This window comes from Diplotaxodon limnothrissa, linkage group LG18 (genome assembly GCF_057381915.1).
Source record: "Diplotaxodon limnothrissa isolate DT_005_m linkage group LG18, D_limnothrissa_male_GT1.1, whole genome shotgun sequence".
Classification (NCBI taxonomy): domain Eukaryota; kingdom Metazoa; phylum Chordata; class Actinopteri; order Cichliformes; family Cichlidae; genus Diplotaxodon; species Diplotaxodon limnothrissa.
The window spans coordinates 16623222-16646285 of NC_140613.1; the positions used below are offsets into that span (position 1 = coordinate 16623222).

The following is a 23064-nucleotide window of genomic DNA, read 5'->3' on the forward strand; positions in this document are numbered from 1 at the left end:
CTTTCAATTCGCTAATGTCAAATTCTGACCAGGCAACATTTTTCTAATCTTTTATTGTTCAATTTTAGTAAGCTTGTACGAATTGTAGGGGCACCCGGCGTGGTCTTCTGACCATCTACTTCATTTGCTGACGAACTGTGCATTCAGAGATGCTCTTGTGCATACCTTGGTTGTAACAAATGTAACAAACTTCCTACCTGCCTGAGCGTGTGGCAGGTCTTTTGTGCGTTTCTACAGGAACTGGAGAGGAGGTGTGGCTTATTTTTAACTAACAACACTGGCAGCACCTGGGCCCTGAGAGCTCAGTTCCTGGGCGGTTCTTCTCCCCGAGACACCTTTTTGGATTTTGGTTACTCCTTCGTTTGTTCTCTTGCATTAAACAACCTTGCACATGCCATCTCTTCACTCATGCACTCATTTACACCACTGACAGTACTGACCACACAGTTTGTGGTTAGTGTAACTTATTTTCTTGTTAAAAATCAAAAATTTTAATTGTGTGCATCTCCCTTGTAGTCATTGCTGTGTGCCCCGATTTGTGACACTGAGCTACTGATCCCTTACTAACAGCTTAAGTTATTCTCCACTGACCTCTGGCATCATTTTTGTTCAGAAAACCAACACTCCCTAGATATTTTCTGTTTCTGACCATTCCCTGTATACCATAGAGATGATTGTGTGGGAAATCCCATTAAATCAGCAGTCTTTGAACCCAACACAGGTGGTAAAAACCCCAATGCAGTCAGTGGAGCCATCAGAGTGTGTGTTGTGTGGATCTTAGTACTCTTCAAGGTCAACAAAAGAACTTAAAGGGGCACTCTGCCAGTTTTGCATATAAAAATAAGTTTACTTACAGCACTGCTTAGTTTGTAAAAACAGCTTTAAGAACAAGGTTATTAAGATTATTTGTGGAGTCAGTTGACAGATGGTACCATCAACGTGAATTTTGGGGAATGTAGGATCCAGCAGAAGGATTTTGACCCCATGAGTCACTCAGCTGAATGGAATTGTTAAACGACATTACTGGAGCGTCTCCTTGAGGAATATCTGGGTTGGTTAGAGCACCAAACAACATGTGTTTTGTGTGTCAAAGTATGCAAAGTGACCCAGAGCCACACAGAGTAATTAGAATTTCTGTCTATAATTTTCTCAGTTGAGTAATTGAGTTGGTTACCTGGAGCTATACTTTGACACCGCTCACAAATGTACTGATTCATTCTAAGAAGATGTGTCCTGAAGCATTAAGGTGGATGAATCATGCCAGCTTGATGCTAGCAAGTTCATTGCCACTGGCAGGATGGGAAAAATGTAAATTTGATTTACTCTTGAGGAGCTTTACGCGTGGTTGTGTGTACCGTCACTGATACTAAATGCACCTCAGAAAAATCTCAAACTCTGGACTGAACTTTTAAAAAGTAATTTTTTTCCCTAATTTTGAAATTATCCAGGTCCTCCGATATTTTGATTACGTCTTCACTGGAGTGTTCACCTTTGAAATGATCATCAAGGTGGGTGGCTGAAACATTTTCTCTTCTTTCATCGCAATTTCAAAGACTTCACCTTTGCCAGTTTGTAACCCATCCGTGTGGATGTGTGTGTTCGTCCCCCAGATGATAGACCAGGGTCTCATTCTACACGATGGCTCTTATTTCCGAGACATGTGGAACATGCTGGACTTCATTGTAGTGGTGGGAGCTCTGATTGCTTTTGCTCTAACGTGAGTCACATTACAGTGCTGCCTGTCGATGACTAATGAGTGATTCACTGCAGCAAACAGTTTCTGAGAATACAGTATTGTATTAAACGACTTTCCCTCAAAGATTCGCACGCTGCAAGTATGGAGGCATGAGAAGACCTGTACAGCGCGGAGCTCAGATTTAACTGTTTTCTCTGTGTAATTTAGGTGGTGTGGTTAAACATGGGTAGTGTGTGTCGCAGCGTTTTGTTTCTTTACTTTTGAGTGCGAACATTACTAACTAAACTTTTTGTGCTTTTTGTTGTAATGTAGAGAATTGTATGTTATTTTCTCTGTTGTTGATATAGCTGTGATCCTTTGAGCTTTGCTCACAGTGTATCTCTTTTTTTTTTTTTTGCCTCGTTTTTTTTTTCTCTGTTGTTCCTGTGGATATTATGACTGTTGGGGCTCCCAGCAATGTGATGGGGTAAAAATTTCAGTCACACTAAATGTAAATGTGTCCCATAAGCCACTCATATTTTTCATGTTTTCATATCTTCTGATTTGTTGTTTTCTACATTTAAAAAATATATATTTTTGTCTGCCTTTTGTCTGTTTGCTTTTGATTTTGTCACATTTTGACATTTGACTCATACAACGGCAGAGCCTGGCAGGTATCGGGGGGGGGGATGCTGATAATGAGTCATTTTGTCTATCAAGTCATCAGTTTTGCATGAAAATGAACATAAAACAAAAGTGTTCCAGTATATGCACACACAGCTCACGACAAGGCTAATATTAAGATAAAAACATTAATTCTCAGTGTGATCTAACTTTGATAGAATAAATATATTTATTTGAAGCCATGAGTGTCACGATGAGCTGTGTGGCTGGCAGTGGCTGGATCCAAGTGCAGGACTCTGAGACAAAACATTAACTTAAGGCGTCAGCTTTATTTGCTGGCAATACAAAAAGCAAAAACTCAAACTAGGATTGTTTAACTGTACTGGGATGGGATGCCTTGCTTGGCCTGGCCTGGCGATAGAAGATGAGGGTTACACACACAACAAATGTGGAGGATGCAACAGGGCTTAAAAAAAACAACACAGGGCTTAAATACATACTGAGGTGATTAGGGAATGTGAAACAGGAGGAGAGCACAGCTGGGAGTCATCTGACATGACAAGACAAAACTCAACACATTGACATAGTACACAGACTTTCAAGGTCTAGGAGCTAGGAATACTAGAGACAGAAACCAAAACCAAGAGAATCAAAACAAATCATGGGATCAAGGATAACTAATACAAACAGAAAAACACTGAGTCCACAGACTCAGGACCGTGACAATAATCGTGCACAAACTACTAGTGTAATTGAATGAATCAGCTAAAATATTTGATTTAAGGGTTGAAAAAATACAAATGATCAAATATTTTACAGCTGAAATCTGTCAAGCTCCAAACATACACCCTCAAGTTGAATGTTTCCCCATTCATTTGTGTTTACATTCAGTTTTTACTGTGTTTTTTTGTTGTTGTTTTTGTACTTGTCTGTGTGCATCAGTCTGACCGTACAGCTATGTTTCTCAGTGCTACATTTCCAATGTCAACAGAAACAACAAAGGACGAGACATCAAGACGATAAAGTCCCTCCGAGTTTTAAGAGTCCTGCGACCCCTTAAAACCATCAAGAGACTTCCTAAACTCAAGGTGTGATGCAGACATCTGCAAACAGTCTGCTGTTCTGTTTTCTGGTGTTGTTGCACCAGTCCTTGACAGATTTTATTTGTCTTTCTCCTGCGCAGGCTGTTTTTGACTGTGTGGTCACATCTCTGAAGAACGTTTTCAACATCCTCATTGTGTACCAGCTCTTCATGTTCATCTTTGCTGTCATAGCAGTGCAGCTTTTTAAGGGGAGGTTCTTCTATTGCACTGACAGCTCCATGAATACAGAGAAGGAATGCCAGTGAGTGAACTCCGCTTCACCCTCGTCTGTTCCTACATTAGTGTTTTTAAAAATATATATACTTTATATATCTGAAACTCCTCCTACACATTGTCACTCAAAATGCACTGGTACTGCCACGCAAGATCATTTTTAATGTAAAATATGAATATGAGGAGTTAAGCTCTATAAGAGGTTTAAAGCAGTAAGTTCCTGGAATATGCTTATTCAAGTTAGATTACAAGACTAATACCATCCTTACAGCCATGTGTGGAAGAAAGTTTATACAGGACTCCATGCAGTCCTGTGAAAACACTAAGTATATCATTATTGCTTACGCAGGATTTAAGAGGGTAAGATGCTCAGATCTCAGATTCTACAGTCAAATGTGAGTCCATCTGTCTAACAGCTAAGGCTTGGGTCATGCAAGAGAACTTTTCTGAAGAAATTATTTAAAATTTCATTCTCATTTCTGAGCTGTCTTAACCGGGTTGAAGATGTTATGACTAAGACTGACTCTGTGTGATATCTTACACCATATATATGGCTTTGTTTTTTTGTTTTTGTTTTTTAAATCTGTGCAGTATTGTGGTGCAAAATCAATATAAATCCTTCTATGGGAGAGTATTACGTGGTTTTAAACTCTTTAAACAACTTGAAGGAAACCTACCCAACAAAATCACAACAGGAAGAAAATAAAACATATAAAAAAAATTTAAAAAGGGGAAAAACACGACTTTTGTGACAGCAGCGTCAATCAGAGAAAATGCAAAAAACTTCAAGCCTTGACAAAAAAATCCTCCAAATTGAAAGCAATGAAGCAGAAAATTACAAAAAAGGGCCCAAATGTGCAGCTTTGCTTATTTCTTATATAACCTCAGATAGTCTGTCATTGTCTGCAGATGCCAGTGAATAGCATGAGAGTAACAGTTACTTGTAACAAAGGCTTTAATGCTTCTCTTTTTTGTTACAACCGCTGGTCTAATCAGTGAATTAAGTGAAATGATGACCTCTGGGCTATTCTATTCCCCACAGAGGCTACTACATTGACTACAGCAGAGACAAAAAGGAGGTGAAGAGGAGAGAGTGGAAGAGACACGAGTTTCACTATGACAATGTCTGCTGGGCTCTGCTCACTCTGTTCACTGTTTCAACTGGAGAGGGGTGGCCTCAGTATGTCTCCTTGCGTGTTTATAGGCTTTCAGCTCAGTTTTTCTCAGCACAAAATTGCTTTCTATAACGTATGTGTGCTATAAATGAATCAACCACAGGTAATATGATTTTTTTAAATGTAGGGTCCTCCAGCACTCTACAGATGTTACAGAGGAGAACATGGGGCCGAGTCGGGGGAACCGGATGGAGATGTCAGTTTTCTATGTGGTCTATTTTGTGGTCTTCCCGTTCTTCTTCGTCAACATCTTTGTGGCTCTTATCATCATCACTTTCCAAGAGCAGGGTGACAAGATGATTCAGGAGTGCAGTCTGGAGAAGAATGAGGTACGGAGCTGTGACAGCATTTCACACAAATTCAAGTAATTAGGCATCATCTTTTCACACATAATGCTCATTTTCTCTCCATCAGAGGGCTTGCATTGACTTTGCCATCAGCGCCAAGCCGATGACCCGCTACATGCCCCAGAACAGACAGACCTTCCAGTACAGACTGTGGCACTTTGTGGCGTCGCCCTCGTTTGAGTACACTGTGCTCGTCATGATCGCCCTCAACACTGTTGTTCTCATGATGAAGGTAAGTGGTTCATTCAGTAAATGTGGAACAGTATCACAAATCATTTTAGATTGATTTCCCAAAGGCCCAGAGAAACACTGGTTTAATTTCATGCCAGATTTTTTTAAAAATCAACTTGCAGAGTATTGAAACTCAACTGTAAACTCTAAGTAGCCTCAGTGAGAAGTGACTTTAAACCTGTGCCACCAAATCAGTCCTTACCCAGGAGACATGGACTCCAAAAGACCTCTGGAGGTGTCCTGTGTGTAGATCACATTTTTATTTTCTAAAAGATGCCACAGATGCTCAAGCAGACTGGAATCCACAAGCCAAGTCAGCACTCTTTGTCACTTTATGCAAAAAACATGAGACTGGTCAGATGAGGCCAACTTCTTCGTTTGCTTCATACTCCAGCTTTCACATTCATGCACCCATTGTAGCGCTTTTACAGTGAAGGATCAGCACATGCACTTTCTATCATAGCCCAGCTGGCTAAGGTTTTCAGCATTTTTTGCTGTAGCTGCTCTTCTATGACCTCCGCTGCCTCACAGGTTTACCAGTAGTCCTTCATTTTTACCTCACTAGATACAAAGTGCTGCATAGCGGGAACAGACGAGATCTGGTATTTTGACAGGACGCTGATACTCTTGTCTTGCTGTCACAGTTTTGGCCGTGTTGCTCATATATCACAGCCTTCCTATTTTTCCTCTGTCAAGAACTGACTATTCTGCAGCTCTTGTAACAAAAAATGCTATTTACCTGTTTTTTTTTTTTTTCTTTTTTTGTGTTGTGGCTGCTTGGTTGTACACAGTGTGTAAGTTTGAAGATTTATACCTAAAAGCAGGGACTGGGTTTTTTTTTTTGCTACAGCGGAAATTTGATGGCTGACTATGAGAGAAAACCTTGGAAGGTTTGCAGTAGACATAAGAGAAGATTTACTTTGTATGGTATTCAGTAAATTTACTTAATTTAATTTTAATTAATTAATAAACAATCGCTTTACAATTACTTTGGTCACTAGCATATTACCACAGAAACCGTAGTTTACATGGAAGATGCTGAGTTGTCTGCAAATACTTGCAAAGTACTCACAGAGCGGTCGTGAAACTGCAGAAAGCACAATGCAAACATTCGATTTCAAAGTAAAAGTTGCACCTTTTGAAATTTATTGGTTGCAGCGGTAAGCCACAACTTTCACTCTGAAGTTTCACTAAAGCTCAGTAGTTGATGAGTGTTTGCAGACAAGTCGACGTCTTCCATACAAACTATAAACTACCAAACACTCCCCAACCAGCTGAGGATTACACATTTTTTCCTGGCAGCCAGAGGTTGCTAGGGGGTTGCCGGCCGGTCTCTGTTTAACAGAAAATGGTTGCCGTAGTCCCCCATGCTTTATTTATCTAGTTATAGCCAAATCAAGATATTTAACAAGTTTCTGAGATTGTCTAACTCTTAAAATGATTAAAATCAATGTCTGAGTTTTCCTGAAGTTCAAAATCCTGTAATTACAAAGTTTTGTCTTATTTTTGTTTTTGCTTTTGTTGTGTTTTTATTTTTAATTGACATTTTGGAATCACTATACAATACCATCAACTTCAGCAATTTGTCACTACATATATTTTTCTGTTTTTTCTATATTTAAACAACTAAAATATCCATACAAAAAGAATGAAAGAAGAAGAAGAAAAAAGAAAAAGAAGCAAAACAGTTTTTGTGTTTTAATTGAACTTCAGTAGAAACCTTCAATTTCCATTGATCTGTCTTATTTTTTTACTGTTAGGTGCCTTTGTTCAGTTTGTTTTGTTGTCTTTTCTCTTCCTTGCACTCTTCAATGAATGGAAAGGTTGAATTACACAATAAAAGAAAAGAAAAACGTTTTTTTTTTTTTCATCATTGTTTTTATTGCAGATTTTCCTTTAACACGACAGTGTCTCGACAGTAGACACAGAACAACAAAACTTTACAAACACAAAACGTACACAACAACAGCTCTTAAATAAGGCATAATACAAGATACAAAATACAAAATATAACATACAAGAGGTGGTGAGTCAGTCTTACAGCGCCCGGGTGGTGATCACGTGTGTAGTAGTCCTTTGAATAAGATAGCGGAAAGGTCCGGTCCAATATAGTCCAAAAAGGGGTGCCACATCCCATAGAACTGACCCACACTGTGGTGTATAACGTGTGTGAGGTATTCCAGAGGAATCAGTTCAAAAACTATTTTGCGCCAGCCACAGACAGTGGGAGTCCTATCGTTGATCCATTGTAAGAGGATATTTTTCCTGGCTGCAAATGTTAGAGTGTTATACAATCTTTTGTTGGCCGCCGCTTTTAGGCGGTCACTTGGAAGACCTAGAATCAGGGACAAAGGGTCCATCTCTATATCAACGTGGAAGATTTTCCCCAGTTCACCTGTAATGTCAGCCCAGTATTCTTGAAGCTTATAACAGGACCAAAAACAGTGAGTTAAAGTCCCTACATCAGTTTTGCACTTAAGACACACAGGGGAAAGAGAGCGGCTGAAGAGGTGTCTGCGGTGAGGGGATATGTGTAATCTGTGTAAAATCTTAAATTGGATTGCTCTTGTCCGAGTACAAATTGAAATCCTTTTTGCGAGAGACCAAACGGTATCCCACTTATCTTCATCTATGGTTACCGACAGTTCCCTCTCCCACACACCTCTAATCCCCTGCGCATCAGTGGTAGTCAAAGCATTAAGCACATGGTAAAATGAACTCAGAGACACCGTCAGCTGTTGCCCAAACAAAACCCTCTCAACATCAGATACTTCAGGGTGCTCAGCAAGGGTTGTATTGTGAGTGATATAGTGTCGTATTTGCAAAAAACGAAAGAAATCCTGTCTAGGCAAGCCGTAACTGTTGGTAAGCTGTTCAAACGACATGAGTTCACCACCCGAGAAAAGGTCACCAAGAGACTTAATATTCTTATCAGACCATCGTTGAAAGCCGGGGTCCAAAGAACCCGGAGGGAAAGCAGGGTTATTCATTATAGGGGTAAAGGTTGATGTTATTCTCGATCTTCCCTCAAGACGGCGGACAATTCGCCACGCTTTTAGGGTGTTGATTGTTACAGGATTTGTACAAAGGGCCTTAATTCCGTTAAAATCATTACAAAATAATAGATCGCTCAGTTTGCATTGTGACAGAGCTGTCTCAATATCCGACCAGATTGAGGTTTTACCCCTAACCCAGTCGCTCACAAATCTTAAATGGGCAGAAAGCTGATACAATCTAATATTAGGTAGATCCAAGCCGCCCCTGGAGCTTGGCAGATGCAACACTGCCATCTTGAGTCTGGGTCTGCGCTTGTTCCAGATGAAAGAGGTGAGCCAACCATTTATGTCCTTCAGTACTCTCTTAGAGAACAAGACGGGGATCATTTGGATAGGATACAATAGCCTGGGCAGCACATTCATTTTGATCAGGGCAATGCGTCCTAGCCAGGAGACAGGAAGTGACGCCCACCGCTCTAGGTCCTGTTTGAGTTTGCCAAATAAGGGTGTGAAGTTGGCTTTGTACAATTGGTCGAGAGACGGGGTAATAAAGATCCCCAAATACACAAATCCATTAGGAGACCATTTAAAAGGAAAGGAAGGAACAGTAGCCGGCATTGTGAAAAGAGTACCGAGAGGCATGGCCTCTGACTTAGCCAAATTGATTCTATAGCCAGAGAAATGGCTAAACCTGTCAATCACCTCAATGAGACTGGGTACGGATGTTACAGGGTTAGTCAAAAGAATCAAGATGTCGTCCGCGTATAAGGTTATTTTATGACACAGCTGTCCAATCTCTAAACTACGTATTGTGGGCGTCGCCCTTATGGCCTCAGGAAGAGGCTCTATGGCCAGAGCGAATAGAAGGGGCGATAAGGGGCAGCCCTGCATAACTCCCCTATGAGTGTTGAAGTAATCAGACCTAAGTCCATTAGTCAGGACTGCTGCCTGTGGATTATTGTAGATAACTTTGACCCATTTTATAAAATTCTCCCCTAAGCCGAATTTGCCCAGAGTATACAACAAATAAGACCACTCAATTCTGTCAAATGCTTTCTCCGCATCGAGAGAAAGCACCAGGCCGTCAATAGATTTTTGCTTGAAAGCTACAATAGCGTTCAGTAAGCGTCTAACATTGGTGGCTGAGTTTCGACCCTTTATAAAGCCTGTCTGGTCCTCCCTTATCAGCACAGGTAAAAAATTTTCTAAGCGGGTGGCCAGAATTTTAGAAAGCAGTTTCCTATCTACATTCAAGAGGGCTATAGGTCTATAGGATCCGCACAAATCAGGACACTTCCCTTTCTTTAGAATTAGGGAAATGTTGGCTTCCTTCAGTGTCTGCGGGAATTCACCCGTAATGAAGGAGTGGTTGAACATATCAAGAAGCGGTTCCACAATAATATCCCGAAACTGTTTATAAAATTCACAACAGAAGCCATCAGGCCCTGGCGACTTTCCACTTCGCAGTGATTTAATAGCCTTAAACACTTCGGTCTTAGTTATAGGGCTGTTAAGGGCAGTCTTCTGTTCCTCTGACAAATTTGGTAAGTCGAATTGGGTGAAGAAATTATGCATCAGCTGCACCCCCTCCGGGACTTGTTGAGAAGAGTACAAGGCTTCGTAGAACTTCTTAACACAGTCATTTATCAGTTTGTTTTCATATATCTTGTGGCCACCTTCATCAGATATCGCTGCAATGGTATTCGATTCTGCGCGCTTCTTAACATAGTACGCCAGACATTTACCGGCCTTATCTCCATGCTCGTAGAACCTCTGTCTGGTGTATTTAAGTTTCTTCTCTGCATCTCTGGTAAGAAGGCAATTCAGCGCTGACCTGAGTGCGGTTATTTCTTGCCATAATGGTGGTGATGGGGAGGCAATATATGTTTTCTCCTTATCCATCAATTCGCTCTCTAAAGATTTTTGTTCCTCCATCCGTTGTCGCTTCTTTGTCGCAGAATACGAAATAATTAGGCCCCTCGCATAAGCTTTGCATGTTTCCCACAAAACAGAGGCAGTAGTAGCTGAGGGGGTGTTGATATCCAAAAACGCTTTAAATTCTGCAGAGAAGTGAGAGGTAAATTCCTCATCCTTAAGAATAATGGTATTAAGCCTCCAGTGGCGGGACCTATGAAGCACAGCTTTAAGATCGAGATCCATGATTACCCTAGCGTGATCTGAGATGATTATACTTGTTATGTCGCACGATACTACTGAACCTAAGTCAGTTTTCGGGAGAAAAAAGTAATCAATTCTAGTTTGGGACCTATGCGGAGCCGAAAAAAATGTGTATTGCTTATCGGAGGGGTGAGTATATCTCCAAGCGTCCACAAGTCCAAACTCGTCGCATAGAGCATGAAGCGCTTTGGCCTGAGGAGAAGGAGTTGCAATGCTGTGTGGAAATCTGTCCATAAGCGGATTTAACATTAAGTTGAAATCACCACCAATAATAACGGTAGAGTTAGGAAGAAATGGGGCTAATTCCAGAAACATTTTGGTAAGAAAGGTAGTTGGGTGGGCAGGTGGAAAATAAACATTCAGTAATAAGATATTTTGGCCTTGCAAAATCCCTTTGACTATCACGTAGCGGCCCTTCAGATCCTTAACGCAATCAGTTACTACAAAAGGTACATTTTTCCTAATCAACACTGCCACTCCTCTACTTCTTGTAGTGAAGGATGAAAAAAAAACACTTGTCCATATAATCCTTGTTGCAACTTCAAGTGTTCATTATTATCAAGATGTGTCTCTTGTAACATAGCAACATCTACACCGTCCTTTCTTAGACAAGTAAATATCTTCCTCCTCTTAATAGGGCTGTGAACCCCTCGTACATTCCAGGTGCATATTCGCAGCCTACTCATTATTAGACTTATTCATGTATCACACAAAGCATATTGAGCCAAAGGGTTCACCACACCCTGGTTGAAAAAATAAATAAATAAAATAAAAATAAAAAAGGCATGAAAGAGCTGTGTGACGGAACATTCAAAGAACAGTGATTTGGCAACAGCCCTACTAAACATGTAGGGAAAAACCAATCTCCTCCTGCCCGTCGGGAAAGCCGAAGGGCATTGCACGCGCGTAACTCACGCCTACCCATAGACGAAAACACAGTCCGTCCGGTGCCCGATGGGGTGGAAGATTTCACCTGGTCGCTTATAAGCAGCGAGGACGAAAGAAAAAGAGTCATATACGCCTAGATTCGGCAAGTACTCACACCGGTTAATTAAGGCATAGTGTGAAGAAAAGGAGTACTCCGGTGGTTACGGGGATTCAGGGCAGCGAGTCCGCGTAGGACGCAGCTGCCTCCGGTGTGTTAAATCTCTTCTCCTTGCCGTTGGCAAACAGCCTCAGTGTGGCGGGGTAGAGAAGCGCATAATCCACATTCTTCTTCCTCAGGCAGCTTTTCACCTCGTCGAAAGCCTTGCGTTTCTTGGCTACCGCCGCTGAATAATCATTAAAGAAGGAGACTTTGATCCGACTTGTTGGTTGGTTCGGCTGCGTAGCCAGGCGCCGAGCTGCGGCCATCACACGTTGTTTATCAGCAAAGTTGTGAAGCTTCATAATGATGGGTCTGGCGCGCTGGCTGGGGCCCGGCCTCGGTGCTAGAGAGCGGTGAGCGCGGTCTAGTTTGATCTTCCCATTTTTAGTTGTGAGCTCGAGATAGGAGGGGAGCCATGACTCCATGAAGGCGACAACATCATTTCCCTCCGTGCCCTCGGGAAGCCCGACCAGGCGAAGGTTACATCTGCGGCTCTCTAAATCGTCCATGTGGTCTGCCATGTCAGTTACTTGTTTTTCGAGTCGAGCCACTTTCGCCTGCAATACACCTGCCGTGTCTTCCACGCCTGAAATCCGTATCTCGGCGTCTCCCACCCGTGTCGCCAGAGCCTGGATCCGAGACGTCTGTTCACGGATTGCGGCCAGCACAGTATCAACTTTAACATCCAATAAAGTTGTAATGCTGTCAGTTATCTTACTCAGAGCCGCAAGGATATTCGGGTCGATATCACTCCCAGTTTCCTCAGCGTCAGCGGAGATTTCTGTGTCGCTGGCGTTAGCTTCTTCAGGCTCAGCCGCCATAGGACCCACAATGTCGCTAGCTTGCACAACCGGAGCTGTCTTTTTCTTAGACCTGACGTTAGGCATTTTAGAAAAATAGTCGTCCAGACTCATTATAGAGTTACTCCCACGCACATTTGTAACGTTTCACCAGGTGAACACGTATTTTAGACGGATAATCGGGGGACCTCACCGGAGCACAGCGAGACGGGTGTTCGCGCTACGACGCCATCTTGCCAACCAGAAAAACGTTTTTAAAACAATACTGTTCAGTACTTTTCATGCTCACGTTCATGTGTTGTGTATATGTGAGCCGTGTTGTGAAGCTTGCCTTGTCACAAGAGAAGGTTTTGGAGCCACCAAATCATAAACACAGAGATAATGTAACTGTCAATACGTGTGTGTAAACACATTTTCTATTCATATGGTTTGTCCGTCCGTTTTAATTCTTTGTATACCGTGCTGAAATTAAACTTAGAGAGGCAGCTGCAAATCCATCATTATGACCTTTAAAATTATGCTCGTCATGCTCACCAAAATGTCACCAATAATTTACTAATTATGGTAATAACTGATTGATTGAATGTCAGTTTGACCTTTGGGCCTGTTTTCTTTGTTCTTGCAGTACCACTCAGCTCCGGCAGCTTACGATACAGTCCTGAAACACCTAAACACGGCCTTCACTGTCCTCTTCTCCATGGAGTGCATACTGAAGATCATGGCGTTTGGTTTAGTGGTGAGTAGAACAAAAGAGTTTAGATCACATTTAGTTGAATTTCTCCATGTGCGATGGAATTAACCGAAGCGTTTCCTTTTTCCTGCAGAACTACTTTCGAGATACTTGGAATATTTTTGATTTTATCACTGTCCTTGGCAGCATCACAGAGATAATTGTGGATTTACAGGTAAGCCCCTGCCAAGACACCATTCGTTTTCACACTGTTGTGACCCTAAAATAAAAAGACAAGAGCATACTTTCTTTCCAAGCTTCCTGGTGTGTTACCCTTCCTCCAGACACAACTTAAGTCATGTTGTGATGAAATTCGCCATCTGTGTTTTACATCCTGTCTCTCCCTTCTGTTGCCACTCTCTGTCTCTCTCTCCTTCTCTCTCTCGGTCACCCTCTCTCCAACCACGTCTGTCCCAGTCGGTGAACACCATCAACATGAGTTTCCTGAAGCTTTTCCGAACTGCCAGGTTGATCAAGCTGTTGAGGCAGGGTTACACCATCCGTATTCTGCTGTGGACCTTCGTACAATCCTTTAAGGTTTTCCCACTACCTTTGTTTTTTATTATTTTAAAGATGTATCTAATATGCTCTAAGATATTATAACAAATTACAAGAAGTTTTGATAAACTGTATTTCCTGTTTCTTCTCCACCAGGCTCTCCCTTATGTCTGTCTTCTTATTGCCATGCTTTTCTTCATATATGCCATAATTGGAATGCAGGTAATATTTTCGATAATTAAACTACATCACAAATATCATAACAAACTCGTAGCTCTCACTTAAGGTCTGCTTGTTACTATTTATTCCTCCAACCCAACAGTTTTTATCGATAAAAAGAAGGATTCTCCTTAATTTAGCATAATTTCTGTACATATTTTTTCCTGGTATATCTGTGCCCTATCAGTGGGGCCACAGCTTGAAAACATCATGGTCATGTACAGTATAGAATAATCAAAAAGCACGCACATCATATTCAGGATATTTATTTAGTACTTACTCGTGTCTGCACTGTTATTTGTATGAGCTAGTTTGATCTTAACGGTTTCTGTACATCCATTAGTTACTTTAAGCCATTTTTTATACTATGCTTAGTTCTGCCTGAGGTTTCTTCCTGTTAAAAGGGAGTTTTTTCTTCCTATTGTTGCCAGTTGCTTGCTCAAATGGTGTAGTTTGATTGTTGGGTTTCCTCTCTGTTATGGTAAGGGCTCTACCTAATAATATAAAGCCTCTTGAGCCAAATATTATTGTGTTTTGGTGCTATATAAATACAATTGAATTGAATTCAAGTATTTGCTCACATTTTTGTTTGGCCTGTTCATGCTGTTGGGCCACATTGAGAAAAATAAAAAGATGTATTTATGTGCCAAAATTGGTAATTTATGCCAATCTTTAGCAGTAGTTAGTACCTTAGGATATACATGAAGTGTTGTAAAACTAAAGGATAGGATGCTTTAGTAAAGTGTGTTGCATAAAGTCTAGAAACTGGTCATTATAGTCTCTTGCTAGATGGTTGTCAGGCAGTGTAAGTTTGATTGTTGGTGCTATATAAATACAATTAAGGGCATAGTAATATACATGTGGATCAAAATTAGATGCTATTGTCATGACATGTAAATGACAAGATACTTTCATAAGGTGATATAGGTGCGCAAATGCTTAAAAAATAGGTAATTGGAGATCATTTATCCCAATTTCAGGAGTGGGACCACACCTCAAACACGCTCCTTCCGATTCTCTGTCTATATATGTCTATATCCCCAAACCACAGCCTCAATTCATGCTCACGCCGTCTGCCATTATCTACTTCAAATGCTGTCAAGTCTGTAACAGGATATGGTCCCAACTAGGGAATTTTTGCCTGTTGCTACAGTAGGTGGTTGTTAGGGCTCATGATGACATCATACTTTCTCATATAGATAAAAACAATCAGGAGTCTAAGATGTACTTGTTTGCCAAGTTTGGTTTCTCGTCTCCAGATGGTCTAAGAGGGGTTCGTGGACAAACAAACAAACAAACAAACGCACAGACAGAGATTTTGTGTATTATAGTGTGATTTACTGATTTAGTCCTGTTGTTAAAGTTTGTTTCTTGGTCCCACCTCTTAGGATTGTTTTAGTGTGTTATGTGGATATTTTTAATGTTTGAACTCTAGAAGATTAGCAGCTGCTATGGGAGAAGCTAGCAGCTGTCCGGGAAAAACTATGAATTAACTGAAGCCAGCTGTTTTCTGCAGGTGTTTGGAAACATCAAGCTGAATGACGAGAGTCACATCAACCAGCACAACAATTTTAAGACATTTTTCAGCGCACTCATGCTCCTGTTCAGGTGAGCTCAAAACTACATTTAGGCGGTGCCGCTGTTCTGAGTAAAGCTCCTTTGTTGGTGTTTGGTGTTAATCGTCTATGAATGTGTTATCGGTCAGATGTCAGCTGGATATTTGTTTGTGTTAACACCACCAGGAGTGCTACAGGGGAGTCCTGGCAGGAGATCATGCTGTCCTGTCTGTCAGGGCAGGAGTGTGAACCAGACCCCTCCATCGCCCCCCTCACTATGTCTCCGGACCACGAGGGCGGCTGTGGGACCGACTTTGCTTACTGCTACTTTGTGTCCTTCATCTTCTTCAGCTCATTCTTGGTCAGGACCAACAAAAATTTGCCTTTTTAGGTGTGTTGCAGTCTGCTGTGCCTTTCCTCTTAGGTTCTTGCCCTTGTGTTTTTTAAGATGCTGAACCTGTTTGTGGCTGTGATTATGGATAACTTTGAATACCTGACACGAGATTCCTCAATCCTGGGTCCCCATCACCTGGATGAGTTTGTCCGAATCTGGGGGGAATATGATCGACTGGCGTGGTGAGGCTCGCTCTTTTATCAGTTTGTGATTTGAAGCAGACCTGATCAACATTTAGGTACTGTATTTATCCAGCAGAGGGCAGCCAAAGAGCATAAATGTGAATGCTTTGATCTTTGAGCATAAGGAACACAAGCTGCTTTTCATCAAGTCCACAGTGGCATTTAGTTCAATCATTCTAAATACTTTCAGAAGAAAAGTCTGCTCTGTTTGCATCTTCTGTCTGCACATCCCCTCACTTCTCGTTTTTGCTTTCCCTCTGAAGCGGCCGCATCCACTACACGGCCATGTATGAGATGTTAACACACATGTCACCACCCCTCGGCCTGGGTAAAAAATGTCCTGCTAAGATCGCCTATAAGGTATGAAAACATTTTATTTAACACAGAAAGGCCAGATAAAATGAAAAGTGAGAGTTTGGTTATATAAAATAAATATAACACACAACAGAAAGGGCATGGCAGCTAGTAACTTTGTTCAGTTTTTCAATTTAAAAAATGTAGAGAAAGCAAATGATTGGTCTTTGTGAAGTTAAAGAAGTCAGTGGTTATGTGCATATGTGTGGCTGCTGTGTGTTTTTATGTGATTTAAAAGGTCGCTGGAGGTATTGGTTTACGGTCTAACATAGAAACTTTCCCTCCTTCTTTGTCTTTGTCTCTGGCAGAGGTTAGTGTTGATGAACATGCCCGTGGATGAGGATATGACCGTCCACTTCACCTCAACTCTGATGTCACTCATCCGCACAGCTCTGGATATCAAAATAGCTCGGGGTTAGGGTTGTGATTGCTTTAGTTATCATTTATCGGCTTTTCTTTTGTTTTGCTGAGCAGTTAATGTCTTCAGATTTCACATTTTGTTCCGTCAACAGTGCATCATTAAAAAAATGGTTAAAGGTGAGTGTTTGTCTCAGGTGGTGAGGACCGTATCGCTCTGGATAGTGAGCTGCAAAAGGAGATCAGTATTATTTGGCCTTATCTGCCCCAGAAGACATTGGACCTACTGGTACCTATCAACAAAGGTCTGGCTCTAACTAAGAAGGTGATTCTCACTGTAATGCTGAGAGATGAGCAGTGACAACTAATGGAGTGCTCCTGCTCTCACAGATACTGACATGACGGTCGGGAAGATCTACGCTTCAATGATGATAATGGATTACTTCAAACAGAACAAGGCCAAGAAGCTCAGGCAGCAGCTGGAGGCTCAGGTCTGCTCAGCACGTCACTATGAACTCTGTGACACCTTCTTTTTTGTAACTTTAGTTTTTTATAAATTTACTTTTTTTTGCACCCAGTTTGTTCAGGAGGTAGAGTAAGCCATCTCACCTGACCTTTAAAGGGGACCTATTATACATCCAGTTCCTGATTGCTTTAAGTTTAGGTTTCTTTTGTTATTTACCATTCCTTAAAAAAATTCTTGACCATATTAATGATATCTCCTATCACCGATGTCCTACAGAGCCAAAAATGAAGTGTTCAGAGCAGCTCTGTGTCCAAGCTTTTCCCTCATAGCGAGTACTTGCTCTTTGGCCATGTTAAAGACAGGATGTTTCTAATTTCAGACATACTGTGCAAATACAAGACCTTAGTTCTACATATATGTTTAATATGCACAATAAAAGACACATCCTGGTCTAAAATTAGTCCAAGAGTCCTCACAGTGTTAATGGAGGCCAAGTTAATGACATCTAGAGTAAGCATCTGATTAGACACCATATTTCTAAGATTTTTAGCACCATAAAATAACTTCAGTCTTAGGTGATTAAGAGATTAAAGAGCGATTTAAGAGCGAGGGAAGCATGTATTTTGTAAACAGAAATGGTCCCAGCATAGAAACCTGTGGAACTCCATAATTAACCTGAGAGTGTGAGGAAGACTCACAATTTACATGAACAAATTGGAGTCTATTAGATATGATTCAGACCACTGCAGCACAGTACCTTTAATACCTATAGCATGCTCTAATCTCTATAATAAAATATTATGGCCAACAGTATTAAACAGGATAACAGGATAAGCCACTGTCAGAGAACATAAGAAGATCATTTGTAACCTTCACTTAAGTGACGTCTGTACTGTGATAAAGTCTGAAAGCTGACTGAAACTCTTCAAATAAAACATTGCTCTGCAGATGATCATTTAGCTGTTTTACAATTGATCTTTGAAGAGTTTTTCAGATAAAAGAAAGGTTGGAGGTTGGCCTATAATTAGCTAAATTAACACAAAGTTGTCACAAAGACGTCTACAGTCTTTTCTGTATTTGTCTCATTTCAGAAGAGTAGCTTGATGTTCAAGCGTCTGGATGCTTCTGCTCTCCCCGAGGACATTCTGTCTAACCAGCCACTGCCAATGATGCCGCACAGTGCTGGTTCAGCCCTGTGAGTCTGCAAATGCTTGCAACAGTCTGTACTTATGTGTGATTCTGAATGCCTTTGCTTACTGTTTTTCTCCATCTTGACACAGGACCAGGGGAGGCTTTGTGGCTTTGAGCCCCATTTCACCTCAGGAGCTGTTTTTGGAGCCCATGAGCTCTGACGTTGATACCAGTCAACAGAATCTGGTAAGACAAAGGACCAATATAATTGTAAAACATAAAACATTATCCCCATGGCAGGCTTTTTGGCAATGCTCTGACCTTTTAATTTATGTAGTTTTTGACTCAGAGTAATTTGCACTTGAAAGCAGAGCTTTTCTGCTGCTTTGATCTTATGAATAAATGTTACCGTAGCATCAGTGTGCTGCTTAGCTTTAATATGCCAGAGCAAATAAACAAAAGCAAATACTTTATTGCATATATTTTATTTTTTACTTTTGACTCCAGAGGTGTCATCGAAAAATTCAGCGACTCCAGCCATCAAAAATCAAAAAATCATACCTGATTTAAATGTGATCTCCCTCTTAACATCATGTCTTTGTGCACCTCTGGATCACTTCCAGGACAACTGCTTTTTAAAAATCTCTCCCTCAAACTCCTTTTTCAAACTCCAAACTTGCTTAGCAAGGAAACATCATCTTCTGTGTCAAATTGGCTGTCTTTTATTCGAGGATCAACAGAGCATAAGAGCTGGGAAACCAGCTGTGAACCAGCAACCAAACAGCAGCTCTCAGTGGAAGAAATCACAATTCCACCAGAACCATGTTTGTTGAACATTCATGGAGGTTTGCACCATGAATTCATCCCCCAGTGAATGAATTCACTGTCTCAGACTGGCAGCGCTGCTCACTGGCATCACCTTGAAGGTGGGATCAGCAAAATTTCAATAAAGGTGTGTTTTTGTTTTGTTTATTTTAATTTTTATGAGCAGTTTCGCAGAGTGGCTCTGATGGCACGGCATGCTGTTCTCCAACACGAGATAACTTGAAAATGCAGCTTTTCTTTTGTGCACTTCCTATTTTGTAACCTCTTCAGGATCCTGACCATCAGTTTGGGAATCACTGTCCTCACAGCAAAGAGTTTTACATAAAAATGTAATAAAGCAAAGTGTTTGTTTAGGTGTAACGCCACAAAAATTGTATAACCATGTGATGACTGATGCCGTTTTCTCAGTGCCTTGCAGGGCACCGCATCGCTGCTCTCTGTGCGCCTGTGTTTTATTCCTGTGGAAGTTGGAGTCAGAGCAAAGGGAGATTGTCAAACTGTAGATGTCTGCTGTGTCTCTACTGTCTGGTTTTAATGGTCTCTACTGCTTGTCAGTTGAATGATATAAAGTTGATCTGGAATACTTAATTTGCAGAGGAATGCGTTTGGCCCTCAGACAGGCGTTGTCTGGCTCTGTTTGTATAGCCATTAACACCTAAACATGCATGACTGAATGCACTTCCAAGCTGAAAAAGTCCATTTTTCGATGTGAGCTGATATCTTTGTTGTCTGTTTTTCTTTTTCTTCACTCCTTGCTCCTCTTTTACGACCGCACTCTGTTTCTGCTCCTCCTTGAAGTCAGTTTTCCTGTTGCAAGTTCTCCGTCTGTTTTTGGCTGGAATGGCTTTTGACTGGATGGCGATGGAGATGGCGCTGATAGATAGTACTTTTGTCAGTGATGAAATGGCTTGTCTGCCCCTCCTCTCACCTAAACAAGATGTCCATACACAGCGGGAGTCCTGGCAGGGATGAGCCTGATTGGTGCTCTGTATTTCCTTGCGCTTCCTCTCTTGTTTCTGTACACACCTAGGTGGGCGAGTGCAGTAGGGGGATTGAAGCCCCACTGGAGCTTCCACTAGGGAGGGGCCTGTGTGTGCGGGCCTCTTCCATGCCTCGTCTGGCTGTAGAGTCGCAGGTACACACATCTCCCATGACACAGCTTCTGGGCTGGATCTCGAGGACGTCAGGGGCTGCATGGGCTCTTATGCCAAAGTCTGTCGTTCCTTAAGTGCACGTGATGCTGAGAAGTTCAGATCAGTAGAGTTTTGTTTCGACATTTGTTACTTTGGGAGGCTGAATAAGGTCCAATGAGTTGCTAGAACGGGCTGTGATCTTCGAATGCTGTTGCCTCATCTTGTTATGACCATTACTTTCAACCACAGAGTAAAGGAAAGACTAAACCTCTCAAATCTTTTAGGCTGCACTGCACTTTTGCACTGGCTAAAGCATGAAATATCATTTTTATTGTTTGGATCAAATAATCTGGTGGTAACAGAAGTATGCTTACTTATTTCCTTGTGTTTGTGCCCTGTTTTTCTATGTTTGTTGTGTGTGTTTTTAACTTCAAGCAGGCAGAGGTTTCTAGTGGCTCCATGAAGCGATCAGTCTCCACTGTTGCAGATCAGTGTGTGAATGGACTTTGGCAAGAGGAGAAAAGCCCCGAGCGAGTCTATCGACCTCGTCACAAGAGCTATAAGGCTGCTGGTTAGTCCTGCTCGCCTGCTGTTAGGCAACTGTGTTCATAGATAATGAAGAGCTGAATTGAATGTAGTCCTATGACATTTATATCTTTATTTTCCTCTTCTTCTTTTTCTTTTTTGCTCCCTTGTATTTTTGCATTTCCTGTTGCACTCTTTCCTGAATGTCCCTTTAGTTTCTCGCTCTGAGCGTGGCGACAGGGAGCGCGGTCGCTCCAAGGAACGCTGCCACCTCCTGTCTCCAGACACGTCTCGTTGTAATTCAGAGGAAAGAAGCTTGCAGCCCTCACGATCCTCGAGCGTAGAACGAGCAGATCCCCAAGATAAACAGGTAGGTATACCTATTTAACTAATCATTAACACAAATATCCAATCAGCCCATCACATGGCAGCCACACAATCCATTTAGGCATGTAGACATGGTCAAGATAATCTGCAGAGGTTTAAACCGAGCATCAGAATGAGGACTTTGAAGGTAGTATGGCTGTTGGTGCCAGATAACCCGGCCAGAGTATTTCAGTAACTGCTGGTCTACTATAATTTTCCATTTACAGACCTGAGAAAGATAAAATATCCAGTGAGTGGCAGTTCACTGAAAGAAAATGCCTTGTTGATGTTAGATGTCAGACGAGAATATCTAGACTGCTTTGAGCTGATAGAAAAGCCACAATAACCCAAATAACCACTTCTTACAACCAACATATGCAGAAAAGCATCTCTGAACCTTGAAGCAGAAGACAGCAGCAGAAGACTGCACCAGGCACCCCTCCTATGAACTAACAACAGGAAACTGAGGCTACAATTCTCACAGGCTCACCAAAATTGAAGAAGATTGGAAAAATGATGCCTGGTTTATTGAGTCTCAGTTTCTGCTGTAACATTTGGATGGTTGGGTAAGAATCAACATGAATGCACAGATCAGTTGGGCCCATTAGTACCATCTGAGCATCATTTAAAAATCACATCTTACCTGAGTATTTCTGATGACCATGTCCATCCCTTTATGGTCAGAGTCTATTCATTCATATACAATTTAACTTAACAATTCAGAGTCCCGTGCAGTGGGGTTCACCATCATGTACAGTGGATACCCAAATACTGATAAGAAGAGAAGAACACATCAGAAAAATCACCTGCTGTTCTGAAAACAGCAGAAGACCATTTCCACCACTCATGTAAATCAAGAGAGCAGGCCACACATTCAAAATGGGCAGAAAAAACGTAAAACATAATAAGTTGTCTTTAAAATGTTGTTATTGGCGATTGTTGATTAATTTATTCTTTACTTGCGCTTTCAGGGCAACAGCTCAGACAGTCCGATGCCATCCACATCTGAGTCCAGCACTCCCAGTGGCCGACGACCTCTATCGCAAACTCCAACCCGCTCTCGCCCTCACATCTCCTACTCCCCCCTCGTGTGTCGCACACAAGCCTCCATTGGTGAAGATGAGGATGAACCGGGCAGCCCTGAGACCATGAGGCGGAGCAAGCCCACACGGAAGAGCCAAGAGGGAGTCCCAGGGGAGAGGCAAAGCGAGGCCACCCGGCGCACATCCCCACCTCGACGCTACCCTTCTGAGCCCTTCCTGGCTTTGCAAGAGGACGACCACAGCCCAGACCCCTCTGGTCCCATGGAAACGTTGACCTTCGAGGCGGCCGTGGCCTGCAGCCTGGGACGCTCAAACACCATCAGCACGGCCCGTCCACGCTCGCGGACTGGCTGGCAAGTCCCCAACGGACACTTTCGAAAGCGTCTGGCACAGACAACCTCAGTCGCTAGTTGTGACCCTCTAAGCGACACAGAGGAGGACGACAGGTGCTAGGGACAGGAGGCGCAACATGAACGGAGGAAACAGAATGCCAGAGAGATGTCACAGGACGCTGTACGACCGCATCCAGAGCGAAGGTTAATGCGACTCTTTCTGCATCAGTGCTTCAAGGCCGCGAGCCCGCTGGATGTTTGGTAAAAAAAAAAATCCAAAATGATGAAGAACAATACTTCCTGAAACTGTAGTTGCCAATTCACACAGAACACTGACAATAAATAAGGTCTATTTCCTGACTTGTACTTGATGATAGAGAGTAATAATATGTCACAAAAAAACAAATGGATGGGTCAAATTATGTCATTTGTGTCAATAGGTATTTTCATTTTCTGGAGATGTTGCTCAATGATTCAGTGTTGCTCTAAACAGTATTTATCTGTGGGGTGTGTGAATATGTAAC

At 41.9% G+C, this 23064-nt stretch overlaps 1 protein-coding gene across 4 annotated transcripts in view; it reads left to right on the forward strand.

Moving 5' to 3' along the window:
* cacna1eb (calcium channel, voltage-dependent, R type, alpha 1E subunit b) overlaps window positions 1-22709 on the forward strand; it is an 82571-nt gene extending 59862 nt beyond the window's left edge. For 2 of the 4 annotated variants that reach the window (XM_085377771.1, XM_085377773.1), the window contains exons 24-48: window positions 1449-1508; window positions 1611-1717; window positions 2151-2162; window positions 3291-3387; window positions 3483-3643; window positions 4658-4795; window positions 4918-5119; window positions 5205-5369; window positions 13055-13165; window positions 13254-13334; window positions 13577-13696; window positions 13814-13879; window positions 15393-15484; window positions 15619-15793; window positions 15881-16008; window positions 16272-16368; window positions 16671-16776; window positions 16917-17024; window positions 17110-17210; window positions 18277-18380; window positions 18466-18562; window positions 20172-20276; window positions 20710-20845; window positions 21015-21169; window positions 22137-22709. In XM_085377771.1, the coding sequence (XP_085233897.1) occupies window positions 1449-1508; window positions 1611-1717; window positions 2151-2162; window positions 3291-3387; window positions 3483-3643; window positions 4658-4795; window positions 4918-5119; window positions 5205-5369; window positions 13055-13165; window positions 13254-13334; window positions 13577-13696; window positions 13814-13879; window positions 15393-15484; window positions 15619-15793; window positions 15881-16008; window positions 16272-16368; window positions 16671-16776; window positions 16917-17024; window positions 17110-17210; window positions 18277-18380; window positions 18466-18562; window positions 20172-20276; window positions 20710-20845; window positions 21015-21169; window positions 22137-22661 (3249 nt within the window). In that variant the 3' untranslated portion in view covers window positions 22662-22709. The remainder of the gene's footprint in view (window positions 1-1448; window positions 1509-1610; window positions 1718-2150; window positions 2163-3290; window positions 3388-3482; window positions 3644-4657; window positions 4796-4917; window positions 5120-5204; window positions 5370-13054; window positions 13166-13253; window positions 13335-13576; window positions 13697-13813; window positions 13880-15392; window positions 15485-15618; window positions 15794-15880; window positions 16009-16271; window positions 16369-16670; window positions 16777-16916; window positions 17025-17109; window positions 17211-18276; window positions 18381-18465; window positions 18563-20171; window positions 20277-20709; window positions 20846-21014; window positions 21170-22136) is intronic. The other 2 variants (XM_085377772.1, XM_085377770.1) reach the window with 1 other exon arrangement.
* The last annotated feature ends 355 nt before the right edge of the window (window positions 22710-23064 follow it).